At 36.6% G+C, this 17,560-nt stretch overlaps 1 protein-coding gene across 1 annotated transcript; it reads left to right on the top strand.

The window, feature by feature from the left end:
• Positions 1-2,848: 2,848 nt before the first annotated feature.
• Positions 2,849-14,976, top strand: LOC106052694 (alpha-amylase-like). The gene is made up of 11 exons (XM_056039513.1): positions 2,849-3,008; positions 4,448-4,581; positions 6,214-6,365; positions 7,335-7,529; positions 9,586-9,757; positions 10,796-10,935; positions 12,635-12,791; positions 12,975-13,147; positions 13,865-14,027; positions 14,473-14,626; positions 14,837-14,976. Exons 1-11 carry the CDS (start codon positions 2,969-2,971, stop codon positions 14,869-14,871), a joined length of 1,515 nt encoding a protein of 504 aa, XP_055895488.1. The 5' UTR covers positions 2,849-2,968; the 3' UTR covers positions 14,872-14,976.
• Positions 14,977-17,560: the final 2,584 nt, after the last annotated feature.

Raw genomic sequence — 17,560 nt, 5'->3', positions numbered from 1 at the left:
TCTATTTTATAGTTCAGGTCTCCCTGTAATGACAGTTTTACTTCCAGTTACATTTCCAACTTTACCACTTCTATTGCCTTTCTTTCTAATTCTAATTTTGATCTTTCTAGATCTAGTTTTTGTCGGTTTAAATCTTTTAATCTTTCTAGATCTAGTTTTTGTTGGTTTAAAACAAACTCTCGTAATTCATCACCCTCAATTCCAAACATGTAGGCCTGTTCTATTAATACCTCAATTGACCTAGGTTTAAACTCGTCCAGTTCTATTTCCAACTTTACCACTTCTATTGCGTTTCTTTCTAATTCTAATTTTAATCTTTCTAGATCTAGTTTTTGTCGGTTTAAATCTTTTAATCTTTCTAGATCTAGTTTTTGTTGGTTTAAAACAAACTCTCGTAATTCATCACCCTCAATTCCAAACATGTAGGCCTGTTCTATTAATACCTCAATTGACCTAGGTCTAAACTCGTCCATGGTAATCACAAATAATAAGAAATATTACTGAATAAGCGCAAATTAATTTATAAAGGTTAAGTTAACAATTAACATTGTTCAATTTACATAAGACAATAAATTATAAAAAGGATCAACAAAAAAAAATAATTTCACCCTTTATCTCCCCTACTGAAAAGGCAATGTACACTCGACCCTGAATGCTCGATACAACAGACAAAAGAAAACTCAACTTATCTGTGTCTGATGCCAGGAAAAAAAACGACAACTCTTCCCACACGACGGTGTTGCTTTAAGAATGTAGAACTTCTGGAGTGTCAGGTCGCTGTTCGGCCTCCTTGTAAACGCTTTATGACTCACAGCAGATTTAGAGAATGAAACAAATACAAAACAAAATTATTCAAACATTGATATGATACTAATAGTAATAATAATGGGTGCATACAAAAAAAATGATTATCTAGTCAGTTAGTGCAATAATAATCCAAAAAGATACCAGCTATACAAATAATCAAATCAGTTCAATCAATGCGCGACGATCAAGTAGTCCCATAGGTTAGATACAGTGACGCCGGCACTTGCTGTTTCATTTACGTTCACCAATGACCAAGGGGGCGTCGATTCGCAAAAGTCCAGTATAATCCATCATCAATGTAACAAAGGTAGATAATTCACGATTACTTGAGTAAATGCATTCATGTAGAATAATCCAATAGTAAGTGAATACTAGTAGTAGTAGTGTCTCTTTAAATGGCGATGTCCCTTTAAATGGCGATGTCTCTTTAAATGGTGATGTCTCTTTAAATGGTGGGTGACGCAATGACCTCGGTATACAAGAAGTAGCTGCAAGTCCACATTAGTCAATGACCATTCGTAGAGTTCTAGTAGACTGCTTGACTTCAACAATAACGTGTTGATGGCAAACACAAACAAATAGTTCCTCCGTGTTCTCGGTGTGTGTCAAAATGTAAACAATGTCAAGTTCTTCAGTGTGTGTCAAGAGACTCTCAAATACTGGCCGAACGAGGCCCAAAAATGTCTACGAGTAGTAGGTTACAAATAATACAGATTGAAGTTGAATCCAACTTAAGTAGACAATGTCATGTACACTAGTTACTGTCCCAGACTGGACTTGAGTAGACAATGTCATGTACAATAGTTACTGTCCCAGACTGGACGAAGCTCAAAACATTCGTCGGTATCCTTTTCTTTGCTTGTGTTGCTTATTCTTTATTTTCTTATCGACTTCTTCAACGTGACGAATGACCCTCAGAAGTCAAGAATAATACTGTATTAGTACACTGGTTAATACACTGGTGTTAAATAATACAGATTGTCTTGGCTGATCGAAAACGACAAATGATAGATAACAGGTACAACGATACCTGCCCGGACGAAGCCTCCAGATGTCAGAGGTCTTAATTATATATATAGATGCTGCTACTGCTCTGCTTGTCTCTTGTCTTGTTGTGTTACTTAACTTGGCTCTCTAGGGGTTTCTTGATTACTAAATAATACTTGCTTGATACTTTCTTGGTTACTCAATTATAATTCAATACTTGCTTAACTCAAATACGAACACTTAATATACATCAACTCTAACTCCTTATATTCACGAATATCGATAATACTTTAATACTTAATAAAGCACACAATTATATCACTCTTATGAAATACACAAAACACCAGTCCATCAACTTATAAATATATAAATGCATAAATACCAGTCCAGGAAGTACACGTCCAACCTTCCTGGACCGGGAGCAAGACCTTACTGACTTAACACATTCTCTCGCACATTCAACGAAGACTTAAATCACTCAGTTCACAACACGTGCAACACTTCGCATTCATAACAAGGGGATATAACAATCATACCAAAATATCAAACTAACATTCATTCTCGCCATACCTCTCCCTGACGTGTGTGTGTAGAGGTTAGTTACTAGTTCCTAGTTAGTACTAAATATTTCGGCATTGTTTTTTTTTATATATATATATATTTTTCCCATAAACTTAATTGTAATGTGAGAAGCTATTGCCAGAAATGAAAAGCACATTTAGAACTTTTTTTTTAATTGAAAAATTAATAAACATCTTTATTGCCGTTTCTTTAACAAAAAGAAATGTTAATATTAGCACAATCTTCAAAGTTTACACTTCTGAAGGTAAAATCAAAGATTTTTTTAAAACCACAAACGTAACGTAGAATGTAGATAATACTGTACAGTTGAAAGTGCGCATCAAGGTTGAAAAAGTAGTCCATTTAATTTTTAAAAGAAAATGCTGTGTAATATTTACTATTTTGACCAAAGACAAATATCTAATCACACACACACACACACACACACAAACACACAAAGACAACACATCTGCGCATACATACAACTGTGCACCAAAAAGACTATCTACATTTGGGACAGCGCTGACCTCCAAAGATAAATATCCAGATTGTCGGTCCAAACTGGCATAACTTCATTTAGTGGTCTGGGTTGGAGGATACAGAATCTTCAGCGATGATCGGGCCAGTTGTCTTGGCAACGCTTTTTCAGTATGGTAAGTGCATTCCCGCTTTTTTTTTCTTAAAGTGTTACTAACCTGTTTGTGGACATCCAATAAAGGATGACAACTTAACAACCAGGAGTTCAGAGATCTGGAAAGTAGATATCTCTTTGTGATGTGTGAGTAAAGATAGAGAGGAAATCACGGATCACAATAGTTAGAATATCAACAGAATAGCCAGTAATCCCAGAGATTAACTGACCAACGAATTGAACAATATACCGGATATTAACTGACCAGAAGAGACATCGACATTGAATTTAGTGTAGGGAGAATGACCAAAATTCCATTTGTAAAATGACCAGCGCAATAATTGAGTGGCTGAGTACAATAAACTGCTTGGCTACCTAACCAAAATAACTTGAGTTTCGAAATTGATTAGATTTTTTTCGCGCCTGCATTAGTTTGCACGAAGACGTCCCCTCCCCTCCTTCCCACGCACAAACACACGAACGCAACAAGCAAAATACGAAAAATACCTTTAAAAATGAAGCATTTTATCTCTCAATACTGCGAGGGTTCCTTTTCAGACCTTGCGTCATTCTATAGGATAGATGATGTTAAGGTCATCTGTTTCTTTGGCCAACGGTTAACGAGCAGAGTGTAATGTCGCCATCACAATGACCAACCGCCTTTACTTTCCCCAACTTAAGACTAAGGTACCCATTAGAGTTGCGTCGACTCAGGGCGCCTTAAAAATCCCGAAATTCAAAATCGTAGTCTTCACCGAGATTCGAACCTAGGACCCTAGGTTCTGAAGCAAAGCGCTTAACCACTAACTTTGTAACAAAGAGACCATAGAGCATTAAGAACATAGAAGACTGTGCCATAAAAAGACAAAATAATAATAACCAACTGAGCTGAAAGTTTACTTTTCCCACTGAGAATTTTGTTGAAATCTCTGGTTCATATTTTTACCAAAGTTCTTACAATATAAATTCTTCTTATAACTTATACACGTATTAGTAATGTTACTGTTTCAATTATAAATAACATACGTTCCTTCCAAAGAAAAAGATGAGCGCTACATGCTACGCGTATCTCTGTGTTAATCTTCTCCTACTAGTTAATAAGAGACTTTAACTTTACGAAGTCATTGGTATTCCTGGCTGATTCAGGCAACCCGTTTGATGCTCAAATGTCACTTGAGAAGATGTTGCAACAGTAAGATTTCGCCCTAGCAAATGAAACAAGAAATGTGCCTTTTGACTTTGCGTCTTTCTGATTACTTATCTTATAAACAACTGCAATACAAACCCATGTAGCTTATATCACAAGCTACGTGTAGGATAAATACAGGAATCCTATCATAAGCTACCTATAAAACTAGCAAAGTATTATTACAGATGAATTATTAACATCGGCATTCGATCATAAGTCATATCAACACTCAAGTTGGTCAGAGTTTTATGACTGCTCTTCTCTGTTTCCAGCTCTCTCGGCCTACACTGACCCTCACTGTATGGGGGGCAGAGACGGTATTGTCCATCTGTTTGAATGGAAATGGAACGACATAGCCGCCGAGTGTGAGAGATTTCTTGGACCCTACGGCTATTGTGCTGTCCAGGTAACAATGAATGTTAATTGTGTTATCTTATCTAGCATTGTCTCTGTGACCTACGTAGTGTTAGACTGTAGTTAGACAATCCATTTTTTAAAGTCTTACATTACTTTTGACCTTCACTTAGGAATATCGGTTAAACGGTGATTATATATTTCTTCCTTTAGTATTTGTGTGTACTGTAGTTCTTCTTCGTTTTAGGTTTTGTTTTTTGTTTTTTTTTAAAGTCTCACAAGAAGATATAGCTTTTTCTAAGGAGCCCTTGTGTAAAACTTTCCTCATTCTGAGACCAACGATTAACGAGAGACCAGCACACATAAAGCCTTTTCATTTCCATGTTCATGGCAATTCTTTTGAGCATTGGGTGGACTTTCAACGTCTAAAAAATGCCATGTTAAAGTCACATCTTACTAAGGAAATCTAAGACAGATTTTAGAGTTTTGGTTTCTGATGCCAAACGCTTGACCTCTCTCAGTACTATTTAATAAACACGACCTAACTAAGCCGCTTTCCCTATGGGCTTTTAGGCTTTAGTGGGCTTCTAGGCTTTAGTGGGCTTCTAGGCTTTAATGGGCTTCTAGGCTTTAATGGCCATCCCTCAACTCGGTACTTCTTCAACTTAGGCTGCACGCTTATCTTTAAGTTCTGCTAAAGCTACACGCTTATCTTTAAGTTCAGCTAAAGCTGCACGCTTATCTTTAAGTTCTGCTAACTAGATAGCATTTATTTTTTTTTAATTTTCTTAGATCTACAATGGTTGCATTATCTTCTATTAATTTTTTTAAAGTAGATAACCTTTTTTTTTCTAATGTGTATTTATACCAGTTCTATCTAGACTGAGGTATTACCTATTTGATTCTATCTAGACTGCTTGTCATACCTTGTATTGGTTCATATCTTGTATTGGTTCATATCTTGTATTGGTTCATATCTTGTATTGGTTCATATCTTGTATTGGTTCATATCTTGTATTGGTTCATATCTTGTATTAGTTCATACCTTGTACTGGTTCATATCTTGTGTTGGTTCATATCTTGCATCTTCTCTCTCCTTGCTTCAATGTTCCTATGTGTGAACAGTGCTTGCGGGTGCTGGACGGGAATGGAATGGGAGAGATTAGAATGCAGTGATTGGATCCCACGGTCAACTTCTAACTACTTTCAAAATGCGCAAACTTAAACTCTATGGCCATATCATAAGGTCCTCAGGACTCGCAAAGACATTCCTTCAGGGAACCTTCAATGAAGTCCAGTAGGGAATCGGCGCCGAGGGCGCCGGTATTCCTTCAGGGAACAGCACCAGGTAAAATAAGAACATGCAGACAGAGTAAACGCTGGGAAGCCAACATTGTCATTGAAAGAGATTCTATCCAAAGCAAAAGACAGGAATGGAGAAAGACAGTCAACAGTCCAAAGGGGATAGGTGAAGGTTGTCACCTAAGTCCGTTTCAGCAGACAAACATGAAGTTTATTTTACTACAATAATAATAATAATAATAAGACTGTGACAAAGGTGAAGGATGGGAATAGCACGGGGTCAAGGTTTCATAAATTGTCAATTCATCAGCCAGTTGGTTTCGTTGGCTGGTCAGGTAAAGATTGAAAAGATGTTCTGACTCTATATGCTGCTTTTGTCCAGACCTCACCAGCCAATGAGAACAAGATAGTAACTGACCCTAACCGTCCATGGTGGGAGCGTTACCAACCAGTCAGCTACAAGATTCAAACCAGGAGTGGCTCCGAGGATGAGTTCCGCAACATGGTTCAGAAGTGTAACAGCGCTGGGGTAAGGTGGGTACCCAAATAGTTCTGTTAACACTTTTATTTCAAAAAAAAAAAAGGAACCTGATTTTTGTTTCTTTACATTTTGTTTCAATCCAGTCTGGAAATCGAGAAATAGAAAGAAGAAAGAAAAAGGGGTGGGTGGGATGGGTAATATGTCAAATGATTTGCGTCCATTGTCACGATAAAGCTAGTGCTATAAAGCTAGTGCTATAAAGCTAGTACGATAAAGCTAGTCCTATAGCGAAAGAACGTATTTACAAGTAGATAGATATGCAAGCGTATTGAGGGTGAGATACTTTTATTTAATGAAAATATTAAAAAGAAACTAAAAAAAAAGCTTTGATATTTGGCAACTAGAATGCCTTCTTCAGTAATAGAACAACAATAAACACTAAATAGACCTAGTTATGTGGTCTTTAAGAGTTCTATGTAGGCCTATAACTTTGTACATCATGAGACAATTGTGGGGTAAAAATATTAAAATCGCGTTGTCCTCTTTAAAGTTATTTCCAATTTCTAGAGGCAACTGAGTGGATGTTTTAAATAGAGTGAAGTCTGACCACTTTTTCTATGTCGCAGTAACTACTTGGATTGCAATACTTATTTTTTTATTACAAAACTTATTTCAATTCACTTTGTCTGTCCGTTTGTCTATCTGGTAAAATGTTTGAACACATTTCTCCCATTTCGGATCAAGCATAAAATTTAAACAATTATTTATTGTACCTAACAAAACATTAATCGATTAAAAAATTTACTAATTAACCAATTAATTATTGGAAATAACTTCTACATTCTACAGTGATAGGCCTATAGTTGTAAGTGCGGAGTTCTTCCCCTTAAATAAGCTTTTTTTTAAAATAAAAACACACACACAAAATATTTTTTTATATTTTGCTTGTAGTTGGGTAATTGAAATAAGATGTTTTGTTGACGGGTTCTCACGTTAATATTTTAATGTCCTATGTTTTCAAGAATTTACGTCGATGTCGTCATCAATCACATGACCGGTGCTGGAGGTCGAGGTCAGGGAACTGGTGGAAGCTCCTACGACGCAGACAACTTGCAGTTCCCTGGAGTTCCCTTCGGTCCGACAGACTTCAACGACGGAAGTAATTGTCATTCCGGCGACTTGAACATCCATAACTACAACAACCCAGAGGAAGTCAGGTGAGAGTTGAATTGTTCTTTTTTAAATAAAATTTCTTAATGTCTTGGCGATGTTTAGAATATTTATGGAAGATTTGGTTTGACTATTTGTGTGCTTGTAAGGGAAAGTATGCAACGCTTGTGTTTGTATTTGCTGCGTGTTTTAGTTGGTGCAATTAATTCGTTTAGGATGCTATTCAGTGTGTGTTTACAATGTGTTCATGGCGCCGCGCTGTGAAAACTGTCGCACAAATTGCTGAGGAAAAGAGAACAGCGCTGGCAGAAGAAAAGTGCCAGAGAAGAAAAGCAAGGCAAACGACACTAGATCCAGCTGGAATAACCTGCCCGGTGTGCAGCCGAACATTCCGGGCTCACATAGGTCTCACCAGCCACACGAGGAGGCACTAAACCCCAGTGCAAAGCCCCCAGCCCCCTGGATGACAAAAGTGGTCATCATTAAACCACGATGGACCAACTATTAAAACTATATATATATATATATATATAAAACCATGTGTTCATTTTGCTGTTAACAGTGTGATTGGAATTTTTTAAAAATGTTTTTAGTGCTCCGTTAATAGTGTGCTTAGGTTGTTTTTTTCCAATGTGCTTAGAGTGGTTCATATATTGTGTTAAGATGAAGTTTTTTTTGGATGATGGTTTAAAGTAAGTGCTTAGGGTGGTACTGACATTTTTGTTCTGTGTAGTACTTAATCGTAATTTGAAAATATGTTTAATAAATACCACACAAAATAAAGTTCAATCTCAGCATTTCTAGAAACAAGAAAACAAGATTTCAATTGAGAGAGAGAGAGGGGGGGGGGGACAGCGGGATTGACAAAGAGATGAAAACATAGTACTGAAGAGATGAAAACATAGTACTGAAGAGATGAAAACATAGTACTGAAGAGATGAAAACATAGTACTGAAGAGATGAAAACATAGTACTGAAGAGATGAAAACATAGTACTGAAGAGATGAAAACATAGTACTCAAGAGATGAAAACATAGTACTGAAGAGATGAAAAGAAAGACACGAAAAGTCCAAAAGAGTTAGAGAGAGAGGTAAAGCAGAGCAATGTAGAGTTGAGAGAGAGAGAGAAAGAGAGAGTGAGAGAAAGAGAAAAAGAGGGAGAAAGAGAGAGAGAGAGAAAAAGTTTAAGGAATGAAATACCATAAAGAATAGAAATAATGAAAAAAAAAAGAGATGTCAAGAAAAACACAGCTTCTTTTTCTTCTTCTTCCTCTTTCTCATTGTTATGTTGGAGCGTTCAGGCGACTAGACCAATACATGAGATGAACTGCGCAGTAGTTTCCAAATCAGGGAGCTCTCCATATAGTTTTCTTTCTTTTGTTTTTTTTGGGGCCAGTGTCTTGTTCGGGCCTCTTGGTAAAGAATGCAGTTTTCAACAATATGGTCAGCATTCCCCTGTGACACTCCACATGGGCAGATTTCACTGGTTACAATTTTTGAACTTCCGGTACATAAGTTGTCTCAATCTGTTGTGTACAGTTCTGAGGCAAAAGATTAGACGTTGATCTTGTTGAGATAATAGGCATCATCTTTCTTGTGATTCAGATGAGAGCTTGTCCATGTCTCACTTATTTTATTCTCTATTAGTTTCTTCATTTCTTCTGGATAGAGTGCAATGTTTAATTGTGTGTTTGTTCTCAGACACTTGGCGAGTATGTCAGCCTTCTCATTTCCTTCTAGTTCTATATGTGCTGGTATCCAGCACTGATCAATCTTTAAACCATTTATATCCTGCTTTCCTTTCTAAGCTAAACATTACAAAAGTATGCTAAAGAAAAGCGTGTCCTAGCACATAACTTGTTCCTGTTTCTTTCTTTAAGCTTGCAATGCCCTCAACCTTTTTACACTTTGTTTACTCTATCACCAATGCCATTCTTTCTCTTTTATACTTTTATGGAGACTACTGTTCATTATAATAATGATAAAGTACAGAATAACGCTTTAATATTTATTTTATGGTACTCTTAGCAAATTAAGATTTTTTAAAATCTGGATTAACAATTCCTTGAAAAACAACAACTACATTTTTCATTCACTTTCCAGAAATTGTCGTCTTGTCGGACTGCTCGACCTACAGATGGGCAAAGACTACGTCAGAGGTAAAGTAGCCGACTTCCTCAACCACCTGATTGATCTGGGTGTGGCTGGATTCAGAGTGGACGCCGCCAAGCACATGTGGCCTGGGGATCTGGTGGGACTGTTCAACAAAGTGAAGGTAAGACTTTAAATTACAGATAGATAGATAGATAGATAGATAGATAGATAGATAGATAGATAGATAGATAGATAGATAGATGGATGGATGGATGGATGGATGGATGGATGGATAGATGGATGGATGGATGGATGGATAGATGGATGGATGGATAGATAGATAGATAGATAGATAGATAGACAGATAGACAGATAGACAGACAGATAGATAGATAGATAGATAGATAGATAGATAGATAGATAGATAGATAGATAGATGGATGGATGGATGGATGGATGGATGGATGGATAGATGGATGGATGGATAGATAGATAGATAGATAGATAGATTGATTGATAGATAGATAGATAGATAGATAGATAGATGGATGGATGGATGGATGGATAGATAGATAGATAGATAGATAGATAGACGGATGGATGGATGGATGGATGGATGGATGGATAGATAGATAGATAGATAGATAGATAGATAGATAGATAGATAGACAGACAGACAGACAGATAGATAGATAGATAGATAGATAGATAGATAGATAGATAGATAGATAGATAGATAGATAGATAGATAGATAGATAGATAGAGATGGATGGATGGATGGATGGATGGATGGATGGATGGATGGATGAATAGATAGATAGATAGATGGATGGATGGATGGATGGATGGATGGATGGATGATGGATGGATAGATGGATGGATGGATAGACAGACAGACAGACAGACAGACAGACAGATAGATAGATAGATAGATAGATAGATAGATAGATAGATAGATAGATAGATAGATAGATAGATAGACAGACAGACAGACAGATAGATAGATAGATAGATAGATAGATAGATAGATAGATAGATAGATAGATAGATAGATAGATAGACAGATAGATAGATAGATAGATAGATAGATAGACAGACAGACAGATAGATAGATAGATAGATAGATAGATAGATAGATAGATAGACAGATAGATAGATAGATAGATAGATAGATAGATAGACAGATAAGGTTTAATCAAATATCAACTTCTACCAAAGGATCTCCCTAGTGGAGGACGTCCATTTGTATACCAGGAAGTCATCGACCAGGGAGGGGAGCCAATCAAAGCCGAGGAATACTTCGCTACTGGCAGAATCACCAACTTTAAATTCGGTCTGCAGTTAGCTAATGTCTTCAGGTCAGATATTTATTAAAGTCCTCTTCTAAGTTCTTTAAGTCCTAGCCTTGACCTTTCGACCCTGGGTGATTATTATTGTTTCTCTACACGACCTTTATTCGCCTTAAACAAATTAGCCACTAATAAAGACTGGCTCAACCTGGTGTTCAACAAAGGGCGGTAATAATGTGTAAACTATGAATAAACATGTACTTCAGACATATTGCCTGTCTTGAGTTGAACAGTATAGTCTGCAGATAACTCTATAGTTGAACATTTTGATGCAGTATGTTGAAGTTTTAGCATCAACATAACAAATTCATCACTTTCACCTATCCCTTAGTCTGTTGAACGTTAGAGCACCAAATATGATCTGTCGACACTCTTTCTCCATTCTTTTCTGTCTTTTACCTTGAATAGAATAATAGAATTTTTCAACGACAGGCCCGTACATTCTTTAATGTTTTCTTTCGTTTGTATAGTCCTTCAGTATATGTCGTGTAGTCCTTCAGTATATGTCGTGTAGTCCTTCAGTATATGTCGTGTAGTCCTTCAGTATATGTCGTGTAGTCCTTCAGTATATGTCGTGTAGTCCTTCAGTATATGTCGTGTAGTCCTTCAGTATATGTCGTGTAGTCCTTCAGTATATGTCGTGTAGTCCTTCAGTATATGTCGTGTAGTCCTTCAGTATATGTCGTGTAGTCCTTCAGTATATGTCGTATAGTCCTTCAGTATATGTCGTCTAGTCCTTCAGTATATGTCGTGTAGACCTTCAGTATATGTCGTGTAGTCCTTCAGTATATGTCGTGTAGTCCTTCAGTATATGTTGTATAGTCCTTCAGTATATGTCGTATAGTCCTTCAGTATATGTCGTGTAGTCCTTCAGTATATGTTGTATAGTCCTTCAGTATATGTCGTATAGTCCTTCAGTATATGTCGTATAGTCCTTCAGTATATGTTGTATAGTCCTTCAGTATATGTCGTATAGTCCTTCAGTATATGTCGTATAGTCCTTCAGTATATGTCGTATAGTCCTTCAGTATATGTCGTATAGTCCTTCAGTATATGTCGTCTAGTCCTTCAGTATATGTCGTGTAGTCCTTCAGTATATGTCGTATAGTCCTTCAGTATATGTCGTCTAGTCCTTCAGTATATGTCGTGTAGACCTTCAGTATATGTCGTGTAGTCCTTCAGTATATGTCGTATAGTCCTTCAGTATATGTCGTCTAGTCCTTCAGTATATGTCGTGTAGTCCTTCAGTATATGTCGTATAGTCCTTCAGTATATGTCGTGTAGTCCTTCAGTATATGTTGTATAGTCCTTCAGTATATGTCGTATAGTCCTTCAGTATATGTCGTATAGTCCTTCAGTATATGTTGTATAGTCCTTCAGTATATGTCGTATAGTCCTTCAGTATATGTCGTATAGTCCTTCAGTATATGTCGTATAGTCCTTCAGTATATGTCGTATAGTCCTTCAGTATATGTCGTCTAGTCCTTCAGTATATGTCGTCTAGTCCTTCAGTATATGTCGTCTAGTCCTTCAGTATATGTCGTGTAGACCTTCAGTATATGTCGTATAGACCTTCAGTATATGTTGTATAGTCCTTCAGTATATGTTTATTCTTCAGTAAGTGATGTATAGTTTAGTACAGATCTGGTTAAGTAGTCTTTTGTGACCCGCGCGCTTATATTTAAAATATGCCCATTTTTACCTACAGACGTCAGAACGCCATGAAGTTTCTGAGCAACTGGGGCACTGGCTGGGGCATGTGGGCATCAGACTCAGTGGTCAACTTCATTGATAACCATGACAACCAACGTGGTCACGGTGGAGGTGGAGGGGTTCTGACACACTGGGAGCCCAAACCTTACAAGGTACATCATTCTCTTACATTTACCTTCCTATTCTCTTTGTTTGACTATCTAAACTCTTCCTTTTCTTTCCCTTTCTTGTTTTTTTTTGTTACATTTTTATTCCTTTATTCATTTCTAAAAGAAAAATGCGAACAAAAAATTAGAGAATTTGATACAATAACGTGCATGGTATGTTCAAACTAGATGGCCACTGCCTTCATGTTGGCCCATCCCTATGGCATGCCTAGAGTAATGAGCAGCTACGAGTACAACAGGGCCAACAATTACGAGGGGCCACCACACAATGGGGACATGAGCACAGCAAGCGTCCAGATTAGCGGCATGTCCTGCACCAACGGTTGGAGCTGTGAGCACAGGTAGGTGGTCAGCCAAACTTTTAGATTACATTTAGATTTTATTTGTCTGGGCATCGTTTTGGTCTAGGGCTACATTTAAAAGACATGCTGGCTACCCTAAGACTGAAACGCCTTTTAAAAAATAAATTGTTATATCTTTTAAAAAAAAAAAAACTAAGAGGATCACAGAATTTTTCTCCGTTTCGATAGAGAATATGAGAATTAAAATAATTGAGCAAGTGTTTCCTATTCAATTGATCCCAGAATTAAGCATTATTGTTCTACAAGAACAAACATATAGATCTACTTTTCTACATTAATTAACACATAGATCTACTTTTGTACATTAGGGCCTAACTAACATATATATATAGATCTACTTTTCTACATTAACTAACATATGCATCTATTTTTTCTACATTAAATAGCATAAAGTTCTACTTTTTAACATTAACTGACATATAGATCAACTTTTATCTAACAAATATGAACAACTGTATGGTCAGCGTCATTTGTGCTTAAGTATATAGGCCACAACTGGGTAAGACTTTCCACGCAATAAGCTTATCTTCCCGTGCTTAGCTAGCATAACGCAGCTTGAGTCGGGTCTCGAACTTGTGTCCCCTTGATACGTAGCCAAGTAGTTGTGCCTCTCAGCCTGAAATGCCTCATGAAAGTTGGCGTGGTTACAGATCATGTTACAATTCGTTACGATGTCAAACATTGGTTTCATTACAGATGGAGACAGATCTACAACATGGTCGGCTTCCGAAACATGGTCTCTGGTACTGCGCTCAACAACTGGTGGTCAGGCGCTGACTATCAAATTGCTTTCTCCAGAGGCAACAAAGGTTTCATTGCCCTAAATCTGGAAGGTTTTGACATCAATCAAAATTTACAGGTCAGTGAAACAGTTCAAGAATAAATCTCTCAGTTGTAATAGTAGTACAGAAGTAAAGTTCCCTTTCAGACCTTGCGATCTACGGGCAGATGACGTAAAGGACATCAGCTAATGTAACCCACGGTTAGCGAGGGTGTCATGTGGAGAGCACAACGAAACGTATAGAGTTTCTAACTAAAGATTATTTCCAGACCAATTTAATGTAAACTTCTCATGTTTAATTAGCTAACGGACTCAAGGAAATGATGTCGCTAGCACAATTTCAAAAAAAAAATATATAATTTCATTCAATTTTTTTTTCTTTAGTTTAATATATTTCAACACCCAAAATTAAAATCTATAAATGTTGTAATCAATCAGTATCTTGGTAAAAATACGTTTGGAAGGAACTGCATTTTTTTCTGTATTAAAAATAAATGTGGTTGTTAATTTGGAAAATCCACAGACTGGTCTCCCTGCTGGAAGGTACTGTGACGTCATCAGTGGTGATATTGAAAACGACAGATGCACGGGCAAGACTGTAGAGGTCCACAACGACGGTACCGCCCATATCAATGTCTGCTCAAACTGCGACGACCCAGTGCTGGCCATTCACGTTGGTAAGTCTTTCGATTGGTACTCTCTGAAATGCTATAAACGTCACAAGCCATTCTGGCAAATCCTCAGATTTTTTAAACTAAAAGTAAAAACCAGTGTTAAAAGTAAAAAAGGAAAATTATATTTAACCAAAGAACTACAAAATATTTAATCATAGAACTAACAAATATTGTTACTGATGTTATTTCTTGACTTCATCTTATACATTCCAGGCGCTAAGATTGGATCACCCCCAAGACGCTTTTAAACCCAACACAGAAGTTTTCAAGTAGAAACCCATCAATTTTTATTAATTTATTTTATTCATTGACGTATTTCACAACCATTAAAACCAAAACATTTATACAAAATAGACATTTTTCTGTTTTTTTTTCATTCTTATGTAAGTTACATGTTTATAAATAATTAAATATAAATCCGCTTTTTAAATTAATATGCTTATAAATTAAATTTCCAAATCTGAATGTAATTAAAAAATAATTTATAAAAATCAATAATATTATCAATAATATTACAGTAGTTTTACCTAAATACAAACTGTCAGAATGACATTTATATTAACATCACATCTGTTAAGAATTCGACTTCCTTCAACCGAAGTAAAAAAAATGCCCGTGAGATTGGATTACATCAGTCGTAAATTTCTTCAAGAAAGCCAGCGTGTGCCTATACCATCTAGAGTCTGTATTTCAACGTTCGCAAACTTTACATTACATTTTCAATGTCTGTATTTACTTTTCCTGTTTCTTTACACCCTTGTATAAGCTAGTTAAGGCAAGCTGGTATTTTTTTTTGTGTTGTTGACAGTCTGCATACTAACATTGCCCTGGGCAGAGACTTGTAGTTTTGGATCAGAATTAATATCTTTCATTTTTTACAAAACAATTTCACGTCATCTTATGTTCTCTTGCACTGTAGCATTTATATTTACATGCTAATACACTCAAGATACGATACTACATAAAACCAAACTGAAGCAGAATTGTGTTGTCATTTTGACATCACTTTTTTTTATTGACAAGTCAAGTAGTTTTAAATATTTTGTTAGTTTATTTTGTAGACTGTCACTAAATCCCCGTCTGACTCTGATTTAAACTTCTGAATGATTTGAGTTGCTGGTATAGGACTAATGTACTGCAAGTAGCCCATGTAACAGGAGACCACATTGTTATGTGTTATGTTTAACCTATTTTCGGTGTTAAAATTTCAAATAGTTTCTCAAGATGTACACATAACATTTTAGTAGACATTTTTTAATCGCTTAGAATTGGACTATAGCGCTTCAATGAAATGTTTAGTATCAATATGGAGACAAGTGATAGGATCATAGCGTATTGAGACAAGTGATAGGATCATAGCGTATTGAGACAAGTGATAGGATCATAGCGTATTGAGACAAGTGATAGGATCATAGCGCATTGAGACAAGTGATAGGATCATAGCGTATTGAGACAAGTGATAGGATCATAGCGTACTGAGACAAGTGATAGGATCATATTGTACTGAGACAAGTGATAGGATCATAGCGTATTGAGACAAGTGATAGGTTCATAGCGTATTGAGACAAGTGATAGGATCATAGCGTACTGAGACAAGTGATAGGATCATAACATACTGAGACAAGTGATAGGATCATAGCGTATTGAGACAAGCGATAGGATCATAGCGTATTGAGACAAGTGATAGGATCATAGCGTATTGAGACAAGCGATAGGATCAAAGCGTATTGAGACAAGTGATAGGATCATAGCGTATTGAGACAAGTGATAGGATCATATTGTACTGAGACAAGTGATAGGATCATAGCGTATTGAGAAAAGTGATAGGATCATAGCGTATTGAGACAAGTGATAGGATCATAGCGTATTGAGACAAGTGATAGGATCATAGCGTATTGAGACAAGTGATAGGATCATAGCGTATTGAGACAAGTGGTAGGATCATAGCGTACTGAGACAAGTGATAGGATAATAGCGTATTGAGACAAGTGATAGGATCATAGCGTATTGAGACAAGTGATAGGATCATAGCGTACTGAGACAAGTGATAGGATCATAGCGTATTGAGACAAGTGATAGGATCATAGCGTATTGAGACAAGTGATAGGATCATAGCGTATTGAGACAAGTGATAGGATCATAGCGTATTGAGACAAGTGATAGGATCATAGCGTATTGAGACAAGTGATAGGATCATAGCGTATTGAGACAAGTGATAGGATCATAGCGTATTGAGACAAGTGATAGGATCATAGCGTATTGAGAAAGTGATAGGATCATAGCGTATTGAGACAAGTGATAGGATCATAGCGTATTGAGACAAGTGATAAGATCATAGCGTATTGAGACAAGTGATAGGATCATAGCGTATTGAGAAAAGTGATAGGATCATAGCGTATTGAGACAAGTGATAGGATCATAGTGTACTGAGACAAGTGATAGGATCATAGCGTATTGAGACAAGCGATAGGATCATAGCGTATTGAGACAAGTGATAGGATCATAGCGTATTGAGACAAGTGATAGGATCATATTGTACTGAGACAAGTGATAGGATCATAGCGTACTGAGACAAGTGATAGGATCATAGCGTATTGAGACAAGTGATAGGATCATAGCGTATTGAGACAAGTGATAGGATCATAGCGTATTGAGACAAGTGATAGGATCATAGCGTATTGAGACAAGTGATAGGACCATAGCGTATTGATACAAGTGATATTAAAAATTAAATGTCGCTCAACAAAGATGGCTAAGACGGATTTTAGGAGTCAGCTATAGAGATCGGGTCTCAATCAAAGAAATCCTATGCAGAACTGGTAGTCGACCCCTAATGTAAAAAAATTTCAAAGAATCGTTTGGCGTTACTGTTAACTTGAAATCAAACTGAATAACCTATATTATATGTTTTTTCACAAATTGGCAAGAAAACTAAAA

Source organism: Biomphalaria glabrata, chromosome 8, assembly GCF_947242115.1.
Source record: "Biomphalaria glabrata chromosome 8, xgBioGlab47.1, whole genome shotgun sequence".
NCBI classification, from domain to species: Eukaryota; Metazoa; Mollusca; class Gastropoda; family Planorbidae; genus Biomphalaria; species Biomphalaria glabrata.
This window is presented reverse-complemented; position numbering and strand designations above follow the sequence as displayed.

Excerpts from the sequence above, each read along its gene's own strand:
- LOC106052694 (XM_056039513.1), top strand. The coding sequence starts at position 2,969 with ATGATCGGGCCAGTTGTCTTGGCAACGCTTTTTCAGTATG. Across the intron at positions 6,366-7,334 it reads TGTAACAGCGCTGGGGTAAG|AATTTACGTCGATGTCGTCA; the intron begins GTGGGTACCCAA and ends TATGTTTTCAAG. Across the intron at positions 7,530-9,585 it reads AACAACCCAGAGGAAGTCAG|AAATTGTCGTCTTGTCGGAC; the intron begins GTGAGAGTTGAA and ends TTCACTTTCCAG.